The 23,094-nt window shown below is 41.6% G+C and overlaps 1 protein-coding gene across 8 annotated transcripts in view; it reads right to left on the bottom strand.

Moving 5' to 3' along the window:
• ALDH18A1 (aldehyde dehydrogenase 18 family member A1) overlaps positions 1-23,094 on the bottom strand; it is a 43,069-nt gene that overhangs the window by 4,913 nt on the left and 15,062 nt on the right. For 6 of the 8 annotated variants that reach the window (XM_052798439.1, XM_052798442.1, XM_052798438.1 and 3 more), the window contains 13 exons: positions 22,452-22,675; positions 20,689-20,838; positions 20,494-20,598; positions 18,895-19,053; positions 18,237-18,327; positions 16,509-16,633; positions 12,836-12,980; positions 9,599-9,672; positions 8,831-8,930; positions 7,477-7,697; positions 1,844-1,981; positions 1,539-1,734; positions 1,265-1,386 (listed from right to left, as the gene is read on the bottom strand). In XM_052798439.1, coding sequence (XP_052654399.1) covers positions 1,265-1,386; positions 1,539-1,734; positions 1,844-1,981; positions 7,477-7,697; positions 8,831-8,930; positions 9,599-9,672; positions 12,836-12,980; positions 16,509-16,633; positions 18,237-18,327; positions 18,895-19,053; positions 20,494-20,598; positions 20,689-20,838; positions 22,452-22,675 — 1,850 coding nt within the window. Of the gene's footprint in view, positions 1-1,264; positions 1,387-1,538; positions 1,735-1,843; positions 1,982-7,476; positions 7,698-8,830; positions 8,931-9,598; positions 9,673-12,835; positions 12,981-16,508; positions 16,634-18,236; positions 18,328-18,894; positions 19,054-20,493; positions 20,599-20,688; positions 20,839-22,451; positions 22,676-23,033; positions 23,090-23,094 lie in introns of all 8 variants that reach the window. The other 2 variants (XM_052798441.1, XM_052798436.1) reach the window with 2 other exon arrangements.

Genomic DNA, 23,094 nt, shown 5'->3' with positions numbered 1-23,094 from the left:
AAAACTCACACAGATATTTTTCATTTGTTATAAAGAAGATCTAACACATTACCAACCTCTGAGATTAATCATAGCAGCCAAGACACCTAACAATGAGAGATAATTTAGAACTGATACAGCAGAGAAATCCCCATGCAAATGAAACACAGGAAATTTTGACAAGACAAACATAAATGGGAATAAGGCACAAATCTGCAAAATTTGAAATTTGAAGGCTTTTAAGAAGGTATCTGTACACCAGCATTTTCTTGTGCAACTATAAATTACTTTAACTGCATAATCCTGCTCACTATTTGCATGTTGCTTGTTGTCAGGTCATAGACAGAGGTAACATCCTCCCCACTGTATTAGGAGCTGGGGGGGGGGGGGTGGAAATACACTAGTCCTCACATTCCTTCCATCCAAAATCCAGAGATCTACCCTTCACTCTACCCTTCCCAAGAAACAATCAGACATGAAAAAAATCCATTAAGTGAGGACTTGATCCTGACTACCTATCAGCTTCTTTTCCTATGACCCTTTCAACATCACTAAAACATACAGCCTCTCTATTTTACCTGCATTAATCACTGCCTGTACACTCTATTTGCCAAATACATACAGCTGTGTGAAAATCCTTGATTTGTATGCAATTCATACTGCCTTCATGGATATTTCTCTCCCGATGCATCTCTACTACCTTTACTGACAAAACATTGCCCACGTCAAGACAACTAATTAGCATACTGGCCTTTCACTGTTTCTTTGACATACTAGGAGGGAAAACAGGTGGGGATAAAGGGCATGCAAGATGAAAGGTTTAAAAAAAAAATGTGGATGAAGCAGATTCAGAAAGGAGAAAAACAGAAAGGGAATTCACTTGGTAAGAAGCTAAATTAATAGATTCAAGAATAGGCTTTGTGTCTGGGAGGTTAACAGCAATTAAGTCAGAATTAAGAACGGCAGAGAAGGGGTTGCGTATAGGCTCTTCTAAGGCGGAAGATGATTTTTGCTATATAAAAGGAAGTATTTGTATCCCAATAATGGCACGTAGCTGTCCTGAAGAAGCTGCTTTCAAATCATTTCCATGGAAAAAAACTTGGGGTTGAGTGGAAAAGCAGAGAAAGATCTCCGTAAGTTCATTTACATGTACAGAGAGACATATGGATAGATCAAGTGTTATGCCATCATAAAACTAAACAGGGCTACACCAGCCAGACCAAATGCTTCTAAACTGTTAGGAAAAAAAAAACAAAACCGCAAAACACAAGTATGAGTGACTAACCTGTTCCACTCTCAACATGTCTATGATCTGATCAAACAACGGGGTTCTCAGCAAGTCTCGATGAATTAAGAGAGTTTCCAGAGCATTACAGGCAGCAGGATATTCACACTTTGAGTCTCTGACTGAGGTTTAAGAGTAGATAATTGGTTACATAACATTTATGACAAAGATTTTGAATAGCATATGAATCATCAGTTACCATAACCATACTGCATACTTCAAATACGAAGTTCAATTACACCCATGAGATTCAAGTCACGCTCTCCCAGCTTACTTATTCGTGTGACCTTCTCAACACTGGCATCCGTGTCCACATACACATGACAGATCCCTTCGCTGTGTCCCATCACTGGGATTCCCTTAGCGGCTTTCTGGATATTCCTGACTAGTTGTGATGAACCACGCGGAATGATTAGATCTATCAGCTTATCCAAACGGCAGAGATCTTCTACTTCCTCTCTTGTGTTCACCTGTGGTAGTTGCAATACAAACAGTCTACAGTTTGAACTCTCAAGTTCTGCCCATACTTTTTATACGTACCATAGCAAAGATATCGTTGATTTAATTCTAGGCACTTACTAGTTGCACTGCATCTTTGACTCCGTGAATGGAGAGTGCTTCTTGCGCCAGATGATGAAGGATTTGATTGCTATGTGCTGCCTCTTTCCCTCCTTTAAGTAGTAAACCATTTCCACTGGCTATGGCCAAAGCAGACACCTGTCAGAAAAGAAGTTATTTAAAAAAAAAGAGAGAGAGAGAGAGAAAATTAATCTGTCTCTTCTGTCAGAACAACACCCACAAAAGAGACTAAGAACAGGATTTTTATCCTGTTGATTTACTCAATTTTAATCTACGATTTTCATTTTATGGCACCAAAAAATCATTACAAGTAACAGCACATTTAACTCCAGAAAGGAAATGTGTTAAGTGTTTCAGGAACAAACTTCAGTTTTCAGGGTACTATTGCCAGGGGGAGACTGCAGTGCACAAGTCAGAGGAAACCCTGGACATAGGCTCTGGTATGAACTGGGTAGCTGTGTGGGCAATCACCCCAAGAATAATTTTAGGTGCAAGAACTCTTGTCCCTAACCATTCTGGCAGGAAGTAGCTAATGAGCTCTTCCTACGAGCAAGAAGAACATTTTCATTGTGGTGTCTAAAACAGAAATCATAAATAGACAACACTTGCCATAAGTCGGGGAAAAAAACCTTCTAGACAATAGGCCCAGCATCACCTGCATGATGGTTTGCTTTCATGTTTATAACCAGAAGGAACCGACTGATATTGTTGCCTTTCCATTTAAGGTGCCAGATTTCACCATTTGAGTCCAGCAACACAACTAGACCATACTTCAAAAAAAATGCTCTAAAGAAGCCACCGCTTTTTGGAAGTTAAATAAAAAAATTACTTCTGCTGTTGAAAACATATACCCAATTCATTCAATCTCCAGACACTAGTTCTTATTGGTGTTTTCACTACTAAACAGAAAACCTCTTTAACACAGGGGTGGTGGTAGGTTTTTTTGTTGTTTCAGGTTTTTTATTCTTTTCTACCTAGGAGTATGTCAGACACGATAAAGCTCTCTTCCCAGACTTATTTTACTTTTGTATCCCTTTTTGTCTTCCTCACTCCAATCCCATTCACCACGGCCTCGCAACTTGTCCACTTCTTTGGGGAAAAAAAACCCAACAAACATATACTCCTTTAGAAAACAAAATCACCTCCTCTCCAGAACCTTTTAGAATGAACAAATTAAGCATTTGAAGTTATTTTACTGTATTTCTATCTTCTGGGAAAGATCATCTGTATCATTATCATCATCTGTATGTATCATCACCAAACCTGCACTCATTAATATATCAATTGTATGCTGTTGAGATGAGGATGCCAGAATTAGCCAGGCTCTCACCTAACAAGCAGTTAGCTTAGTGGCACACTTTAGATGCTGATTCATGCAGAAAAATGTTAAACCCAACAGATACATGTTCTCAGATCGCCTCCTTTCCCCTTCTAATATCAAATGGATAACAACAATCACAATGTTTGATACTCTACCTCATCCTGCTGTCAGCAATTTGAAAAGAATATTGAAAAATAAGAAATAGTTCAGAAAAAAACACTAAGTATAATAGTCTAGGAAGCCTGCCTTACATAGATATTGTGCATCTTTCTAACTTATAAAACTAGACACTAAAAAGCAGTCTGATTGTATTTTGAAAGTATCTTGTAAGTATCTGCCTCTCCAAAGGTCAGTATCACAAGAGAAAGCTAAACAAATAAGCTTATTTAAATAAAGAATTCCGCTCTGCAGGCATAAGATTAAAAGAAAGGTTATGAACTGATTCGAAAAAACAAAAAGAAAAAAAAAATCAAGAATTCAGACACAAAAAACTGTGTGATTAAAATGAGAACAGAAGATAAGGGTTTCAAAACAGTTCAGTCCCTTCAAAGAATAGTAGAGCATGACTATACTTTAGAGCATTTGGTAGAATCTATAGGAAGCAGTCTGTGAAAAATGTTTGCACTTTGGCCTTGTAAGTATTAGAGGCAAACATGCTATTTGTGTATGCTCATTAGAAGCTTATTAAATCTTAACCGGTAATCTGCAATTGTTTCACCTTTACTGCAACTCCAAGACTGAACTCCGGGCACTGACCTAACTCTGTGTAAGCTGTCTCCAGCGAGCAAATCGAGCATGCTCTATTCCAGGGCAAAGTCAAATTTCCCCTGTAATTGCTTACCCAAACAAGCATGAGATGCAGTAGTAAACTAAGAGGAGGGAACTGCTCCTCTGCACTCAGAGACCATCCTACTATCAGCTATAGCATGGGACAGAAACCATGCAATTCAAATGCAGAGGTATCAAAGATGATCCTCTGAAGCTGCATCAGAGGACCTGATGTGAGTATGAGGACAGGAAGCTGGCAGGAAGAAAAGCAACGACCAAGACAAGCTATTCCAAGTCTGTAAAACAAAGACAGAAAGAAAGCCAGCAAGAGTCAGTCTGGTTTAAGTTTTATGATAAGATAAACGGGAAGAGAAAGATGGAGACCAACTACGCAAGGCAAGAGACCAGGGTTGAAGTCCAGAAGACAGACTAGAATTCAACAAGGAAACATACTGGTTATCTATGAAGAACAGAGCTAGCAGCAAGGAGCTAATGATGGTAGACAAGGGAGACTAGTGCCTTTTCATTTCACGGGAACTTTGCCTAAAGCATATACTCCCTTTCAGTATGAAATGGGGACCACTCACAAAATTCAGGCATGAAGTACCAAGCTGTCCACTGATTGAGTCTCACTTCCTTTTAAAGTGTCTGTACCCATCACTTTCTCCTCAAAGACCTGCTCATATGTTAGAGAACTCCTCAATCAATCTTCCTAGACACCTAACATTAATTGTGGGAAATAGTGTTGATAATGAAGTTCTTTTGTTTTCTTTTCAAAATCTACTACAATTGCTCAGTAAAGTAGTCGGGAGTTAGAAAATAAGATCAAGGTTGCCTCTGCAACATTAGTTCAGCCCCTGTATTTTCATGCATTATAACAGCATTTACTCACAGCATTACTCCCACACAGCACTGCAGATGAATCATAGAATCATATAGAATCATAGAATCATTTCGGTTGGAAAAGACCTTCAGGATCATCAAGTCCAACCATTAACCATGCCCCCTAAACCATGCCCTGGAGTACCCTGTCCACTCGCTTTTTGAATACCTCCAGGGATGGTGACTCAACCACTTCCCTGGGCAGCCCATTCCAATGTTTGACAACCCTCTCAGTAAAAAAAATTTTTCCTAATATCTAACCTAAATCTCCCTCGCCTCAACTTGAGGCCATTTCCTCTTGTCCTATCTCCAGACACCTGACAGAAGAGACCAACACCCACCTCACTACAACCCCCTTTCAGGTAGTTGTAGAGAGCGATAACGTCTCCCCTCAGCCTCCTCTTTTCTAGACTGAACAACCCCAGTTCCCTCAGCCGCTCCTCATAAGACTTGTGCTCAAGGCCCCTCACCAACTTGGTTGCCCTTCTCTGGACACGCTCAAGCAGCTCAATGTCTTTCCTGTAGTGAGGGGCCCAAAACTGAACACAGGACTCGAGGTGCGGCCTCACCAGTGCCGAGTACAGGGGAACAACCACCTCCCTGTTCCTGCTGGCCACACTGTTCCTGACACAGGCTAGGATGCGATTGGCCTTCTTGGCCACCCGGGCACACTGCTGGATCATATTCAGCCGGCTATCAACCAGCACCCCCAGGTCTTTCTCTGCCGGGCAGCTTTCCAGCCACTCTTCCCCAAGCCTGTAGCGCTGCGTGGGGTTGCCGTGACCGAAGTGCAGGACCCGGCACTTGGCCGTGTTAAACTTCATACAATTGGCCTCAGCCCATCGATCCAGCCTGTCCAGATCTCTTTGTAGAGCCTCCCTACCCTCAAGCAGATCGACCCTGCCTCCCAACTTGGTGTCGTCTGCAAACTTGCTGAGGGTGCACTCAATCCCCTCATCCAAATCATCAATAAAGATATTAAACAGAACAGGGCCCAACACCGAGCCCTGGGGAACACCACTCGTGACCCGTCGCCAACTGGATTTCACCCCATTCACCACTACCCTCTGGGCTCGGCCATCCAGCCAGTTTTTCACCCAGCGAATAGTGCACTTATCCAGGCCACAAGACGCCAGCTTCTCAAGGAGTATGCCATGAGAGACAGTGTCAAAGGCCTTGCTGAAGTCTAGGAAAATAACATCCACAGCCTTTCCCTCATCCACTAGGCGGGTCACCTGGTCATAGAAGGAGATCAGGTTGGTCAAGCAGGACCTGCCTTTTGTAAACCCATGCTGACTGGGCCTGATCCCCCTCTTATCCTGGAGCTGCCGTGTGAGTGCTCTCAAGACAAACCGTTCCATAATCTTTCCCGGTACCGAGGTCAGGCTGACAGGCCTGTAGTTCCCCGGATCCTCCCTCCGACCCTTCTTATAAATGGGAGTCACATTGGCAAGCCTCCAGTCCTCTGGGACCTCCCCTGTTGACCAGAAACGCTGATAGATGATAGAGAGTGGCTTGGCAAGGACCTCTGCCAGTTCCCTCAGTACTCTTGGATGGATCCCATCAGGTCCCATAGATTTGTGAGTGTCCAGATGGCGTAACAGGTCCCTAACCAATTCCTCCTGGATTAAGGGGGGTATGTTATGCTCTTCATCCTTACCTTCCAGCTCATGAGGTGGAGTACCCTGAGGATGATTGGACTCACTATTAAAGACTGAGGCAAAGAAGGCATTAAGTACCTCGGCCTTTTCCTCATCACTGGTTGCTACGTTCCCTTCTGTATCCATTAAAGGATAGATATTCTCCTTGGGATTCTTTTTACTGTTAACATATTTGTAAAAACATTTTTTGTTGTCCCTTACGATAGTGGCCAGATTTAGTTCTAGCTGAGCTTTTGCCTTTCTAATTTTCTCTCTGTATGAGGTATTTGCCTTTAAGATACCTGCCTTATTCCTGGCACAAGATAAATGATATTCACTTACAGTACACTATTTGAGATTTTCACTAGCTTTTCCAGCAACTTCAGTACTTTAAGTTCTAAAAACACCGTTCTTCCTCACATCCATCTCACTACAACTGAGTAAAAGCTAACATTCCACCTCACTGCACACAAGCAGTATCAGTACAGGACAGACCACTCAAAACCTGGAACTTCTGTGCTTTCTGTGCTTGGCCTTTTATTTATTTATTTATTTAAATAATGTATTTCTAACAGTTACAGTTAATTACTAGCATCTGTCTTCAACAGTTCCTGTTTAATCCCAGCCTGCAGTTTAGCTGTATGCAGCATGGACAGATAAAACAAGTACTTATTGGTAGGAGCCTCCCAAGCTGTGAGTCAAGCACTGAACGTACATTCGTAAGACACATGCAGGAACTGCACCATCTGAATGTAAGATAACTTCTTCTATATGTCAGGTTTTAAAAAGAGGAAAAAAAAAAAAACCCACGCCTGAATAACTTCAAACACTGCAGAAGCAAGTCCTGAGAATATCTCTGCCGGAAAAAATAGGGATGCCAACAAAATCAATTTTAGAAGAATCCAAGCAAGAGCCCTTTGAGACAAGACTTCTTGTAGCCTCCCAGTTGCTCACCAACAGAAATACCCTTTTCTTTTGTCATCAAAGAATTCCCAACAGTGTAATCTGCCCTCCTTACATACCTGTGGAAGACAGTCAGGACGGGACTCAAAGATCACCAGAAGGACACCAATAGGCACTGTCACCTGCTCCAAATCCAGGTCTTTTGCTATTCGTGTTCGCCGAATTACACGGCCGACACTGTCCTGCGAGGATGCTGCAATCTGACGCAGACCAATAGCCAAACTGTTCAGCTTTGATGTAGACAGACTTAGACGTTTCAACAAAGGAAGTGCCAATCTCCCTAAAAGAAAGAAAAAATTGTGTTGGAGATATATTGGTCTGCCTAGGCTCAAGCAAAAGTGACTTAAACAAGTGGTGAACCTAAGGAAAATTCAAGTATTTCCCACACCGTAGCAAGAAACCTACCCGAGATGAAAAATGCACAGCATTAAGTCCGGCAGCCATAATAAAACCACTCAAATGTGACAATGATTTCACCCACCACCACATTTTCACTTAATGCGGTTTAAGTGATTTGTACATGAAGCAACATCAACAACCACAAAGGTAAGGCCTGTTCTATTTCAAGTGCTGCTATATGTCTGAATTTCTTACAGATTTCTACTCTTGCAGTATTTCTGGAAGGTTCAGGCAGTAATTTCAACTTTCTATTTTACAGATAGAAATCCCAAAGCACAGATGCATGCATAGCATTTCTGTTCAGACTGGGCAGGAACTGTCTGAATTTTCTAGTCTGAACACTTTCAGACAGTTAGTTAACCCAGCAATGTTCCCTCAAGTAATCTGGTCAGTAGAAAATAGTTCCCTGGCATCTTCCGCAAAGTATTACAATTCATGATGTGTCATTTTCATACATTTGCTATCCCTGTATGTACACATCCCAATCCCAACTTCTCAATGAATGCATCAATCTAACACAGAAGAATGGGTTTAATCCAAGCCACCTAAAGAGAGCCTTCCTCAGTCAGAAGGGGTCACGGTCCTTTTTGGAGAGCATGAATTTAAGTATGGAGATGACCACCTTCCCCTCAGGAGCCAAACATTATCTTAACCAGCCCAGAAAATATTCACTTCACACATGACAATAACAGAGATACGTTTTGTTATATACCATTTCTAAAGCTAGTCTCCTTTGGCAAAATGGAGCACTAATTTTTTTTTTTTTTTTTTACAATACACTGCTTGGTGTTTTGTAAGGCCTCAGTATCTTCTCTGATGAAGGCATCTGTTTTACGTAATTAAGGAAGCTGCAGCTATTTACACTGACAACCTCTCAAAGTCCTGGGTTCGCTAATCTGTGACAGCCATACTACCTAATCCCAGGTGAGAGAAGATTCTAGTTTTGCTCATTTCCTTCGAGGCCCAGAGAGGTTCAAGACAATAGGATTACCATGGAATGACTTGAAATATTACCTTTATTTTCAGCCTCTTCCAAGTCCTTTTTGTTCGCCAAGAGAATTTCTTCTCTCTGGTCAGTTAGTAAATCAGCAAGACGATAAATAATCTCCGCTCTCTGAAAGAGAAAACAGTTTCTGAACTGACTTCTTACACAAAGTCCATGCTATTTGACATCTGTTCCCCTTCAGTCCCTTTATGTTGACCACATCCTCTCACTGTCTTGACTCCCTGAATACTTGGGGCCAGCTGATTTTTCCACCCTGCACCACACTGAAAAATGAGGCTGAACACTGCTTCAACCTTTACTTTTCTTTTTATTATCTTGCTTTCCACGCCCAGCCTTCTTCACCAAACCCACAATGTGCTTCATTTAAGACCACCTTGTCTTCTTCAAAACAGATGCCACATTTTACCTACCCAGCTGCAGAGCAGTAATTGTTTGTCTACAGGTCCTCTTTTGCATACACTACACCCAGGAGTGAACGGAGCAAGTTATTCCACTCAATTCTTCAGCAGCTCTGATCACAATTAATTTCTGTGTGATATTCAACGCTATTAAAATTTTTATAAACCCCACATGACAGCATATATTACTTCATAGCCCCAAGGCACATTATCTTTCTGCTTTTCTCATCTCTTTAAGCATGCTACAATCCAAATGATGGATCTGGCACACAAAGAATAGATTCTTGTCCCAAGGGGCCCATTTGTATTATAAATCCATGTGGTAAAGCTTGCCATACATTCACAAGCTTAACAAGTGAGGCCATATTGTTCTGTCACCTGCTCAGGCTGTAGAGCCGCCAGGGTCCTGCCACCAGCTCGAGCCATTTCACCCTGTTGCTCTACTGTAGGACCTGCAAAAAACCCAAAAATATGCTATGCAGACAAAGTAACAGCACATGTGGACGTGAACACTAGCCCTTCCATCTTCCAAGTCTTCGCTCAAAGCAGGAAAGCAGGTACAGCGTCTTAAATAGACATATTCAAGAAATCTGTTGTATGCTAAAACAGGAAAATCTGTACCTGACACAAAAATACTGCTATGGTCCCCAAACATAAAGAGTCATCACAGAGATTCTGTAAGATGATCATGTCAGAGGCAAGTGTGCACCATGTATCAAAAAGACTTGAGAAAGGGCAAAAGAACACCAGGATAGATACATCTCAGGGCATGGTAGGCTACTGAAAGAATGGAGACAAACTTTGAGAAGTTTAAGTATCTAACTGAGGAAAACAGAAAGGACTACCAAATAGCATGGGAATGTACAAACAATAATGGAAGCCAAAACCCAATCTGAGTAACAGCTTGCAGAAAAATTGCTTTCCCTCTGTCTCTCCCTGTATGCATTTTAGAAGGGTTCCTATAGAAGAAAGGTGGTGTTTGGTTTTTTTTCTTTTTTTCTGGCAGGACCTCAAAGAATGCATCTCAAACTGAAATGATATCAAACAGGTTACTTCTGTTTCTATTTCAAAAAAAGTCACCAGGTTCAGGTACTATTTCCCCAAAGAGTTCGCAAGTAGCTCATGGATAACCTAAGTTGTAATTTTTAACTCTCCTGAAAATGCCTGTAAAAGAGACGACTTGAAGGTGATAAATATGACCCAACCTCTATTTAAGAAGGGTCCCATGGAAATTGCCAGAGCAGGAATTCCAATGTTATAGAAAATATCAAGAGGTATAGTGGGAAGTCTAAGAAAAGAACTTGTGGACATATGATTAATTAGACTTATTTAAGAAGTGTTAAAAAAGCTTTTTAAAGCGAAGTCATACTTTACAAAGTATGGTATGTTTTGGTGTTCTTTGAGAAAAGCAACATGTATGTAAGCAGATATAGCTGATTTTAAAAAGTTACTTGAATTTCTGAAGTGTATTCTTTGGAAAATAGAAGACAAAGAAAGGATTGGAGTAAACACTTGCCACAATAGCAGAAGAGTGCCAGTGAATTCCACAGAGACTTTTGCTGTTTGCCATATTTCTAAGTGACTAAGAATGGGGTCACAAGATGAAAAGCTTTACTGCCGATACAAATTTATTATAGTGGAACTAACCGAAAAGTGTCACCATCTCACTTTTTCCCTAGAAAGCAGCTTTTCAGGGGAGGACCCAGGGGTCCTGGTGGACACCAAACTGAACACAAGCCAGCAGCATGCCCTTGCTGCAAAGGCAGCTCACGGTGTCCTGGGCGGCCTTAGGAGGAGCGTTGCCAGCAGGTCGAGGGAGGTGATCCTGCCCCTCTACTCAGCACTGCTGAGGCCGCACCTGGAGTGCTGTGCCCAGTTCTGGGCTCCCCAGTACAAGAGGGACATGGACACTGTGGAGAGAGCCCAATGAAGGGCCACAAAGATGATGAAGGGACTGCAGCATCTCTCATATGAGGAAAGGCTGAGAGAGCTGGGACTGGTCAGCCTGGAGAAGGCGGCTCAGGGGAGATCTCATCAGAGTACATTCTGAATACTGAAATACCCAAAGGGAGGGTGTAAAGAAGAAGATGGAGACAGGCTCTTTTCAGTGGTGCCCAGTGCCAGGACAAGAGACAATGGACACAAACTGAAACACAGGAGGTGCCTCCCATCAGGAAGCACTTTTGCACTGTGAGGATGATTGAGCACCGGCACAGGTTGCCCAGGGAGGTTGTGGAGTCTGCATTTTAGGAGATACACAGTCCTGGGCAACCTGATTGAGCAGGAGGTAGGGCCAGATGACCCTGTCATCTGTCATACTGTCCCTTCCAACCTCAGCCAACCTGCAATTCTGTGATTTCCTCTGCAGCCAAGTCACTAGGCCATGAAACAGCAAGTGTAATTCAAACCAGATAAACATGAAGCAATGTAGAGGGGAAAAGGAAAATCAGACCTTAGTATTGTAAAAAATAATACTATGAAAACAACATGTCAGTGAACATCAACATCAAAAACCAAATTAAATGTTTGGAATTATTAGAAAAGGCCTAGAGAACATAACAGAAAACATTATCAATCTTATCAAAATGCAGTTAGTCTTGCCATCTCATCAATTAAAGCTTCATTTGCATCTTGAATGCTATGTGAAATTTTGATTTTTGCCCATCTCAAAAAGGCCACAGTAGAATGAAAACAGTTTTGAAAAGAGAAACAGCAATGACTAAGTTTTTGGAACAGCTTCAGTACAAAATGTCTAAGACCAAACCTCTTTCACATGGAAGAGAAATGATGAGGGGAAAGATGATGTCTCACACCTTCAAAGTTGAACAGGGGTTGATCACCCATAAAGGCAGTAGGGGCATCAAATGAAGCTACCAGGAAGAAAATTCAAAGCCTTCCCCATCCTCCCAAACCCAAATTAAAGCAAGCAGTTCTTCACATAGTTCTAGCTCCAGAGTTTACACACAGTACCTAGTTAAGTTTCTTGACTATTGTGACACAGAGCCCTGTGGATGCTAAGTCTTTCTACGGGTTCAAAGAACGATTCGACAAATTCATACAAGAAATCCACTGAGGATTATTATACGCAAAGAAATTCGCTTGGCTTAAAGTGCAAGTCAAAATTATCACTCTGTATTTGTCCTATTCTGCTAAGGTCACGGATCTTTGGTCTGACTTTCTCCAGTGATTGTTCACTGTCCCAGCAATGCAGTGGCAGGAAAACACTCCTACCTACCATACCAGAAGACTGAGTCATAAAAGGAATTTATGATAAGAAATAAAACTAAACACTATCTTAGTTCAGCAGCACATTCTATGTCCACATTTTCACGCTGAAATCTTCAATACTAGATGATAACCACTAAGGCTAAAAATGGTAAAAATTCTACTCATTGCGTTCTTCAAATGAAAGTCTGATGCAGCAGTTTATCAGCTGGAGGGAACCAGAGCAGAGGATTCAACATTTTCTATTCCTACTTTAGAAAATACCTTTCAAAATCCATTTCTCAAGCAGAGTGTGGTTTCCCAGTTATTGTACAAGTCTAGCCAAATTTTAACTCTAACCTTTCAGGAAATCTCTACAACCTTCAATGAACACACTACCTCTGTACTCACCTGCAGGTTTTACCTCTGAAAAAAAAGTTCCAACTTTTTTCCCTTCCACAATATCTGTGATGACATGACCTGAGATCTTTGGGTGGGTTCCATTTGCAATCACTACAGATGTGCCTCCTTGGAGGGCCCACAGAGCTGCTTTCACCTACAACGAAGGATAGAGCCAGTTCCAGGAAATTCACTTGTTATTTAAACCACCACTCTCAAAAAGACTTCTTGCTCCACTTTGGTCTCCAAATTGATCATTTATTCCTTTAAAGAGCATTCAACACACTTCAGGAATTTCCATAATGTAGCATTCAATGAGATCATGTATTTGTGCTTTACCTTCCCTTCCTTAACCAGCTGCCACTTTATGAGCACACTTCAAGTTTTCCTAACAGCCTGCTTTTTTCAAGACTTCTGCAAGGGCGCTTTGGTCATACGTTCTTTTTCACCATTACCTTATGTTGCAAGTTCTTCTTACTGTTTGAAGAAACCCAATTTTCTTTTTTGAAAAGATTCTGTTGCCACTTTCCCTGACATTGATTAGCCATCAATAATTAATCCCCTTTAAGTGACCATGTGATGTACTGCAGAGCACTGTTCTTGCTCAGGTCTTAGCCATTACCATATAACATTAAAATATTATTCAATACCTTTAGCTGTCTGAATTACTCCTTTGAAGTTTGATGAGTCTAAGCACTCCTCATGGGTCTGGTTAAGATGTAGAGATATTCTCATTGTTTATAACCCTTTGGTGAAGCTATGAAGTTTGCTGAAGAGTAACTCAGGTTTCCACACAAAGTTTTTACCTATTTTGTTCACATTTCCTGTTCATGTTCTCATCATATTTTTTATTTATTTGCTTCTACTTTTTGCTTGGATGTATGCCCATTGTCTTAATAGTTGTTTCTTTCACTAGGCTCCATTTGAAGACTTTGCACTTCTTCGGTTTTGAATTATATGCTTTTTATTTGACATTCTTCACCCTTTTTGTTGTTATTTTGGAGGAAGATTCTGTAAGTATAGCATTTAGGAGTCATCTTCAAGTGTCAGGACTGCAGCATACTAAGCAATGTATAGAAGCAACACGCATGAGATCTGAGGTAAGAAGGAAGTCTGAAACAAGAACAATCTGATGTTCACAGACAGATGGAAACTGAAATCAATGATATTAGCAGATCACCTGTGTGCTAAAGGCTGTCATGGAGGGTTGGTGGGGAGGCAGGCATCATGATCAACATGAGCTCTATGAAATTTAGAGGCAGTATCTTTGTAGGCATTGCCCTAACATGAAGGACAACATGAGCTCTCTTTCTGAACGTCAGTGTTGGCATACTGAAGTTTGCTTAGTCCTTCTACAGAATGTTTAGTTTACAGCAGGATTACCTTATTAGTAAGGGTCCTTTGAAATGCCCACGTACTGATTAGTCCTAAGATTAGCCTCTTTCCACACACCTGAGCCATTCTTTAAGGCATCACAACATGATTTCTCTAAGATCTCCCCCCCTCCAACATTTCACTGGTTCATGCCAAAATACAAAAACACAAACCCAAATCCCAGATGTTACCTGCTGAAGAGGTACTGCCTGTGGTCTCCTTAGTTTCTTTTCCCGATCAAGGTATGGGCATCATTATCCCACCACTATATTTAATTACATGTCATTTATTTTACTGCAAAAGCTTCTCTGCTTCCTCACTTCTACACTTTCCTAATATGGTTCTACAATTAGGTATTACTCCATATTCACCAGGAGATGCCACCTGTCGGATATGCCTATCACATCAAATTCGACTACCACAAGACCATCAACTGCTCCATTTCTGCTCAGATTTCATGCTGATAATCAAGATTTGTACTTTGAGCTATGATCTGTTTATTCTATTATTGATGTTACAGTTTTCCAGAAATATCACCCAATTCTCAACTGTAACAAATTTTTGTTACAACAGCAGCATTGAGATTTGCCTCTACGCGACTCAGATTTAAAGATACCAAATACCTCTAACAGATTATTATTATTTTTACAATACAAGTACTTTCTGACCTTGGCAGCTTTCCCTTCAATACCTGGAATCATTTAAACTATTTCAGAAGCCAGATCAAGGGAAAGCTGTTGCTAAATGAGCTCTGTACTTCCCATAGTTACAAACAAAACACTCAAATTCCTCCTCTTTTTGCCACCTTCCAGTCCATGCTCCGATACTGAAGTATGCCTTACCTGAATCGTCAGAAAAGGAAATAAAACATAAGATAACTGGTGAAGAATTTCACTTTGGTCTTTCCCTGCTTAGTCAAAATCTACTTCAGTTCTTACAAACAACCTTCCAGAGGTGTCCTTAGGAAACCCACATCAACTAGTACTGCCGTAGTGCATATCCCAGCATCACGAGAGACATGCTGAAGTCTCACACCACACCCGTGTTTATACACTCACAGCAATGAATACTGAGGGCATCTGAATGTACACAGCACTAAAAACCATTGGCCCTCCCACCTCTACTATCTTGTACTCAAGAACTACAGTACCTTTGCCTCCACCAATATATCCTTCAGAAGCAAAGAGCACATGTACAAACTCAGGAGACAGAGGTATCGTATCAGATTCAAGTGACAGGGATTCCCAAAGTCTTTGGATTATCACATAAGAAAGAAGTGAGGACCGACTCTTATTTTAATTTAAAACACCAACTTAGTACAGTTCCAAATGTCACATTTTACAAACTACTGGAATGTAATTCATTAGTTGGTCTTTTCAATTCACATGGACCTAAGAGAGAAGCTGAAGGAACGCATACACCGTTCCAGGGCACTCGCAGAATAACTGATGCTGGAAAGGATCTCTGGAGATCGTATAGTCTAACCACCTGCTCAAAGCAGGGTCAACTAGAGGAAGTTACTCAAGATAGCATGCAGTCAGGTTTTGAACATCTCCAAACATTTGAGATTCCACAAGCTCTCCCAGCAACCTGCTCCAGTGCTTCAGCAACCTCACCGCAAAATTCTTACATTTCAGTTTAATTTCTTGTATTTCAGTCTGTGCCCATTGCCTCTTATCTGTTCCCTGAATACCACTGAGAGGAGTCTGGCTCTGTCTTCTCTACACCCTCCCTTCAGGTATTTATACAGAAACCTTCTCTTCTCTGGGGTAAACGGTCCTAGCTCTCAGCCCCTCCTAGTGTGACAGATGTTCCGACTCTTTAATCATATTCATGGCTCTCTGTTGGATTCACTGTAGTACGCCATGTCCTTCTTGTACTGCGGTGTCCAGAACCAGACACAACTCTACAGATGTGGTCATACTAGTGCTGAGTAGAGGGAAATAAACATTTCCCTTGACCTGCTGGCTTTGTTCTTTCTAATGCAACCCAGGATGCTGTTGGCCTGCTGTGCCCAAAGGGCATATTGCTAGCTCACATTCTACTTTGTGTCTACCAGGACCCCCTACATCGTTTTCAGTGAACCTGCTTTCCAGCCAGTCAACTCCCCAGCCCATACCGGTGAATGGAGTTGTTCCTTCCTAGGTGTAGGGCTCGGCATTTCCCGTAATTGAATTCGGTAAGGTTCCTGTCTGCCCATTTCGGTAGCCTGTCAAGATCCATCTGAACGCCTGCACAATCACCTCGTCTGTCTCCCTTTCCACATCTCCCTTTCCTTCCCAATAACAAAACCAATATTCCGTATTTCTACCTTGGCTTCCATGCCTCCCATTCCCACTCGGGATTTGGTTCCAAACGTTACAGACTGCTGGTCTCCTGGGTAGAATATGTCAATGAGCTTTGCATCATCAGATCCTGGAGGGCTGTCAAAGAGTCCTGAAATAAATAATAAAAATCTGTTAGTGTTATATACCCTCATCTCCAAAGCTCACCCATGAAAAAAGAAAAAAAAAAAAAAATCCATGAGGCTGAAAAGCTGTATTCCACTTTACAGCATTGAAAACTTTCACTGAACCCTGCTTTTTGTGGGACTGAAAGCATGAAACGCTTAACAGGCAGACTCAAGAAGCATAGCTTTACCAAAAGCATAATGAATAAGAAACTGAAAACCCACATGCTGAATAGCAGCATGCAAGCTGGGACGAAGAGACATTTGGTTGAGGTTACAGAGAGTTTACAGCTTTTATACATTCAAAATCAGGGCTTACGTATACAAGCCCACAACTCAACAGGCAAAGGACGGTTCCTCCTCACCAAAATCTCAGATGATATTCTTGAACACTGGGTTGTACAGTGATGAACTGGGCGATTCAGAAATACATAAAAAGGGTAACTAACAAATTCTGCTAAGAAGGAACACAACACTACAGAGATATACTCTTACTAATTTTTTAAAAAATCTAGTAATTTTATGTAACTATGTTTGGAGTTGAATGACGCTTTGGTTTACCTAAGATGTTAAACCTAAACTCTACCACCAGACTTCCCAGAAATTCTATATGAACAAATACTGGCATTACAAATTAGAGGTGCATACTATCTGTGTCCTTCCTTGATAGGAGAAGACATGCATCATTCCATAAACAAGATGTCACATTGAATGAATAAGCTTGGAGGATGAGGGTGTTGGGTGTTAATTTTTTTTTTACAACTTGTTTTGACTATCGCTTTTATGAGTTGTTCTCAGACAGTCATTTCAGCTAGAATCAACCATGAGATCCAGCTGAATGTGCTAAAAGAAACTGTGTCTATGGAAAGGCACCTCCTTCCTCCTCATGGCCTACAATATGTCCCAAAGTCCAGGATCCACTGAAAGAAACCCATCTGGAGAAGATGAAAAGACTATGTGACTTGGGTTATGCGGACTGCACTGATCTGAAACTGGATCCACTACCCTCCTCTCTCTAGAAAAGGAGCTTCAACATCCATAGGTGACAGACTTATGTCACAGCAGCACAGCTTAGAAGAGTAAAGCAGTGTAAGCCAGATGTCTGGGAGACAGAAAAAGCTAGTAAGTTCCAGGTATCCGGAAGGCAATGACCAGGACTTGTAACATACCCATAATTCACTGAAAGACAGAACCTCCTGCCAGAAGAAACAAACTATTGTAGAACAGTATGTGGCTTATACTCCTGATTCTAAACACACAGCCTTTATCCTGCATATTACTCATGACTATATCATACAATTCTGTGAAGCTAGCAGAAGTACCATAGTACATATTGTATTCTGCGTTCTGGAACAAGTCTCAACTTCACATGCATTCTCACCCACCCAGATTCAACAGTGTGGCAGACACCGTTTGGCTTATGCAACAGCATCAGCATTGGATATATGCCTTAAGGAGTTACGGGGTACATTGTAATTGTCCCTGTAAAAGATATAAACTGAAAAGATCAGCAAAACCCAAATACATAGGTTGGTTTGACTATCTGATGTACTTCAATAGAAGAAGAAAGTAAAGAAATGACTCACAAACCTTCTACATCTGAGAGAACAATCAGGAGATCAGTTTTCATTTCCACAGCCAGTCGTGCTGCCAGACTGTCGTTATCCTTCACACTAATCACCTGCAATGCACATGCATATCAGCAGCACTGAATAGCGGGAGGAACTAGGAAATATTTGGCTCCAACATACCAAGTCCTTCTGAGCTACTTTGTTCACGCCCACTGGAAACTTAGAAGGTGATCTTTGTGTGAAAGTACATACGCTTTTGGAGTGCAGTAAAGCGGTATCAACATGACAAGCAGTGTGATCAGTACCTGCATTCTCCACCTTGGTGCCCAGTGACAGGACAACAGGTACTAACAGACCCTGCTTTAAGCAGGGGTGCTGGACTACGTGACCTGCAGAAGTCCCTTCCAACTTCAGCTATTCAGTGAAAACGAAACTGGGCATGCTTGCTTTTGGCAGAGCAGACATCGTCTGCCCTGCTTTCACCCCACAGCACTGTATCATGCCAGAAGCAGACAGGTCAGCATAGTCTTCCAGTACCCTCTGTCCACATTACTAATTCTGTATGTTTGTTTCCCTGCTGCAGGCTTCAGAGGTCCCCAGTTACGGCATTAGTGAAGTACACATTACTGCTGTACCATCTACAAGCAGGATTCACCCCCTTGCAATACTTTACCCACATTTACCCCCTGCAGATCACTATTCGGCTCTGGAGGTGGAACAACAGCATCATTAGTGTTAATTATAGGGACAATATTCATTCTTAGAAGCTCATGCAATGTTCCATTTAAGTTCCGACGCTTCTGTTCATCATGGAAATCCAGGTTGGTGACTAAAATCTAAAAGGAGGAAAATAAATTAATATATAGTTAGCCTACCGCTTTTCCCGAGAACAACATCATGAACGTATGTATTAACATATCATAACAGATCAGCCGTGCCCTTTGGGTCACTAAAGAAACATAAGCCACATTTAAAGGATAAAGAATACAAGTGAGAAACACTCTTTGCACAACATTTTCAGGTTTATATGCCTGAACTTCCACTGGAGCCTATAAGGGCCTTTCTCAAGCCGACAGATCACAGGCTCCAGGAATCAACTTAGGAAAAAAAACATAAGCAGAACATAGATGCTGATGATAACTACTAAGACCCTAAACAATTTGTAAGATTACTCAAGACACTGCTTTTCCTGTTTTCCTTCCCAGTGTAATGTTTCTACTGCCGCAAGCAGGAGGGATGCTTTGCCTCAAGACTTCTCTTCAGCTCTAGAACTCACTTGCTTTTCTGAAAGAATCTTGGTCTTAAAGCCTCCTGCGTGCAGACATCACCCCTTTCTTTTTGGTATTTTAAGACAAAAACCCCTCAACTTCTGCTCTGAAGAGACTTTTTTTTCATTTTTACTCTACTACTGGACATTTGAGAACTAAGCAAACAACTCCACCACACAAATGTTACAATAGCACTTGGAATCAATGTGTACACTGACTTTTTTGGCATGGGCAATTAATTCTTTTAAATTGAAGGAATGACAGTTGTCTACCAACTTGAACAAGATTATAATCCAGTGCAACCTACAGGGATTGTTAGCTGTACTGTAAACATTTTAGAGCTATACTGTGTTACAGGAAGAAGTTCCTCCAAGCAAGACTTCATTCTAGGCTCCTAAATTAATTAAAAGTGTCTAAACAAATAAGGACTTACAGTTGATGCAATTCTGTATTCTCAGAGTATTTAAGATAAGCAAAGCCTGTTTAAGAGTAGTTCAATTAATACAGTTGCAGCATTCAGTATAGGTTATAGGTAGAAGACCCAGGCTAGGGATACCACCACCCACAAGTTAGAAAGGTTTGAAGAGCAGATGGACAGCAAGTTCTAAGTGTGGATATGCACTTCTGTCAGCTTTACAGACTGTGTGGCAGTTCAGTCACTTGTGATTTTTAAACCCTCACTTTGGATCACCAACTTTATCTTTTGTGAATAGACCTTAATAGAGCGCCCCCCGCTGTACATAAGAGCAGGGCACACACCAATTCTAAAAAGAAAAAGCCTATTTGCTTCACCTTGACAATAGATAACTCCATTTCAGAAATACTCAGCAAGGCACTCCTGTATAAGCTATCATTTACGCTAGAATAATAAGCCACAAATGTAGGACGGCAATAGAAATACAAGACTACAGTAAAAATAGCAGCGTATAAAACACAGAAAAACTCCCGAGAACAATTCCATCAGTGACTGAAGTAGCAAGTCAGTCTAGGAAAGAAGGAATCTCTTACTTGAGCCGCACAGATGCTGTACTGTGTAAACATGGCCTCATACAGAGCCATTAGTCCACTCTGGCCAGCTGCTGCACAGGCTCGGGCCTCCAAGACTGGAATAGCCTACAAAGATAAAGAACTGCTGTCAGGCAGTGACTTGAGCAGGTACCACCCAACATTCAAGGAAAAGCGGGAATGCTGCCAGTCACTCACCATATCTTTTAGCTGACTCTGGCCTGAATGAAGCGCTTGCCTCACACTCTGAGAAAGCAAGATCTCATGACGCAACCGTTGCTTTCCAAAAGCTACAGCACCACTGGTTACAATCATCATCTCTCGGCCCTGATTCTGCAGCATTGACACCTGTAAGTACAGAACATAAGAAATAGGGCCTGGAGTATGATCACTGCTAGCATGACAGTTCTGGCTGTTATAACATGCTCACCAGTTCTTGCTGACACAAGTGTTTTGCTTTATCCATGGATGCAGAAAGCAAGGCAACCACCCTCTAAGATACTCCTGCATACCTGCCTAGCCACTTAGGAGCTATGCAAAGGACTGCATGCAATCTATAGCTTCTGCTAAACTTTCTTTTCACAATACCAGTTTTTATGACAGAGTCATGCTTGAATTTTCACAATACATATTACATGGTAACACTTCTATACCCCTCGCCCCTCCACCTCCATTGCTACAGGTAAGGAAAGATAAGATATGAAAAAGCTTTAAAGTAGCAGCTGGACCTTCCCCCAACCCTCTTATTTGCCATCCATTCCCAAAACTTCCATTATACAGTAACTAAATTCTAGAAGTGAAGACGCTAACTCTGATAATACAGCTTTTAATTACTTCTTCCTTACATGCACCTGGCCAGATTCCTTTCAAAGCTCTAAAGCTAGATGTCTTACATGAATTTAATTTATTATGTTAACTTTACTTCCCAGAGAAGACATGTCCAATCCCCCCAAAAGTCATAATTTCATTTTGGAGAAACAATTCCTGAGCTGATCCCATCAGTTTTTCCTAGAAGTAATGAGGTCTCAAGCTTTCTCCTGGAGGAAATCTGCAAATGCTCAGGTAATCAAGAAGGATCTACTCTTTCTGCAGACTTCACAAACTTCAGTGCCACCTTCCCACTAGGTCCAACTAATGCCCCAGTCACGTCTTAGCTATTGCATAAAAATCTCACCCTCTATACTGGGTCTGGCCAAGATGGGAGTTAACTTTCTTCATAAGGGCCTATATAGTGCTGTGTTTTGGATTTCAGGACTAAAACATTGTTGATAACATTCCGGTGTTTTGCCTATTGCTAAATAGTGCTTGCACAGCATCAAAGCTTTCTCTTTTTCCCATGCTGAGCAGCACTTGCACAGCATCAACACTTTCTTTTTCCCACTATGTCCCATCACAGCACATAGGCTAGAGGCTGGGCAAGAAGTTCAGAGAGGACACATTTGGGACAGCTGACGTGAACTGGCCAAAGGGACACTCCATACCATATCACATCATGCTCAGTAATAAAACCAGGGTAGCAGAATAGGAAAGGGCAGGGGGTTGTCTTCCAAGGTGGCCATCACTCGGGGACTAGCTGGGCATTGGTCTGCTTGTGCGAGGTAGTGAGTGATTGCCTTAGCATCGCTTATTTCTTTTCCCTTTTCCTTCACTTATTAAACCGTCTTTATTTCAACCCTTAGGTTTTCTTACTTTTGCTCTTCCTATTTTCTTCCCAATCCGAGTGGTGGTGGGGCAGAGGTGGGGGAGCAAACAAGCATCTGTATGGGTGCTTAGCTGCTGGTCAAGGTTAACTCACCACACCTTTAAACACCTATTTACAGAGTTACATGGCTTATGCTACCACAGCACAGGGGAATGAAAAAGGGAAAGGCCAACATGTTGCTTTAAACGGCCATCACTGTTTTTTGAGTTTTTCCTACAATCTTCTGTGCCATCCAACAATCACCAAGTATCTGAATTACCTGCTCTACAATAGATGCCAGCCTCCCAAGGGCCAAGCCACACTCATCCCCTCGAGTCACAACAGCACTACCCAGCTTCACTACAATCCGCTTTGCATGCTTCAGCTCACTGCGGTGTGCAAATGATTTTCCATGTGCACGGCTGAGTGGCATAGTGATAAATGGGATGTTGCTCCAACGACGGATGGACTCATTCCTTAATCTTTGGTTATAGCAAGGGAGATCTGTGGTTAAAGAAAGAAAGAAAGAAAAAAAAAAATGCAGTTTTAAGTGTTTCATTCAGACTTTAAGCCCTTGAAGTCATGTAACATTTCCTCCCTTTCCAAGGCTAAAGCTCACAATACACACTTCTCAGTGACAAGGAACGAGAAGCTAGCTTTCAAGTCACCAAAATAAAGTGAGAACCAATAATATCTGAGCAGCTCTAACCGTCCCTAAGGTATATAAGGCAATACCCCATGTGTAACAGAGCTTTGACTCTGGGAATCTAGAAGACCAAACTGAAGGACACTGTAAAAAAGCCCATACAGCTCACATCAGAAGTAACAGTACTAGCTTTAAAAACAATCTCCTTTGCCTCACCTCATTAGATACAGCTAGAGAGTTTTCCCATCTGTAGTAGCACAGAAAGCTTGACTCTTAG

This window comes from Harpia harpyja, chromosome 10, assembly GCF_026419915.1.
Source record: "Harpia harpyja isolate bHarHar1 chromosome 10, bHarHar1 primary haplotype, whole genome shotgun sequence".
In the NCBI taxonomy this organism is placed as follows: Eukaryota; Metazoa; Chordata; class Aves; order Accipitriformes; family Accipitridae; genus Harpia; species Harpia harpyja.
The sequence above is the reverse complement of the archived record's forward strand: the minus strand, read 5'-3'. Positions and strand labels throughout refer to the sequence as shown.